A 260-nucleotide genomic window follows, 5' to 3' on the forward strand; every position below is an offset into this window, starting at 1 on the left:
GCAGCCCGCTCACTGTCAGGTGCAGCACGAAGGGAGACACAACCAGCCCCAGCTGCTGCAGCAGCTGCTGCAGCAGCAAACGCCAGCCCCCCACAGGCAGCACAGACCCCAGCGAGCTGCTGCTGCTGCTGCTGCTGCTGGCCGCTGGGGCCACGCGCAGGGCCGCTGCTGCTGCAGAGCTGAGCCTGTGCAGCAGCGACTTGCTGCTTGCTGCTGCTGCTTGCTGCTGCTGCTGCTGCGTCTCCTCCCAAGGGGGATAG

The 260-nt window shown here is 67.7% G+C and overlaps 1 protein-coding gene across 1 annotated transcript in view; it reads right to left on the reverse strand.

Moving 5' to 3' along the window:
* Window positions 1-260, reverse strand: part of ETH_00039990 (uncharacterized protein) — a gene marked incomplete at both ends in the record, with an annotated part of 1471 nt that overhangs the window by 486 nt on the left and 725 nt on the right. Inside the window, one exon of the mRNA XM_013373958.1 lies at window positions 14-258. Coding sequence (XP_013229412.1) covers window positions 14-258 — 245 coding nt within the window. The remainder of the gene's footprint in view (window positions 1-13; window positions 259-260) is intronic.

This window comes from Eimeria tenella, genomic scaffold, assembly GCF_000499545.2.
Source record: "Eimeria tenella Houghton genomic scaffold, Eth_scaff1845, whole genome shotgun sequence".
NCBI classification, from domain to species: Eukaryota; Apicomplexa; class Conoidasida; order Eucoccidiorida; family Eimeriidae; genus Eimeria; species Eimeria tenella.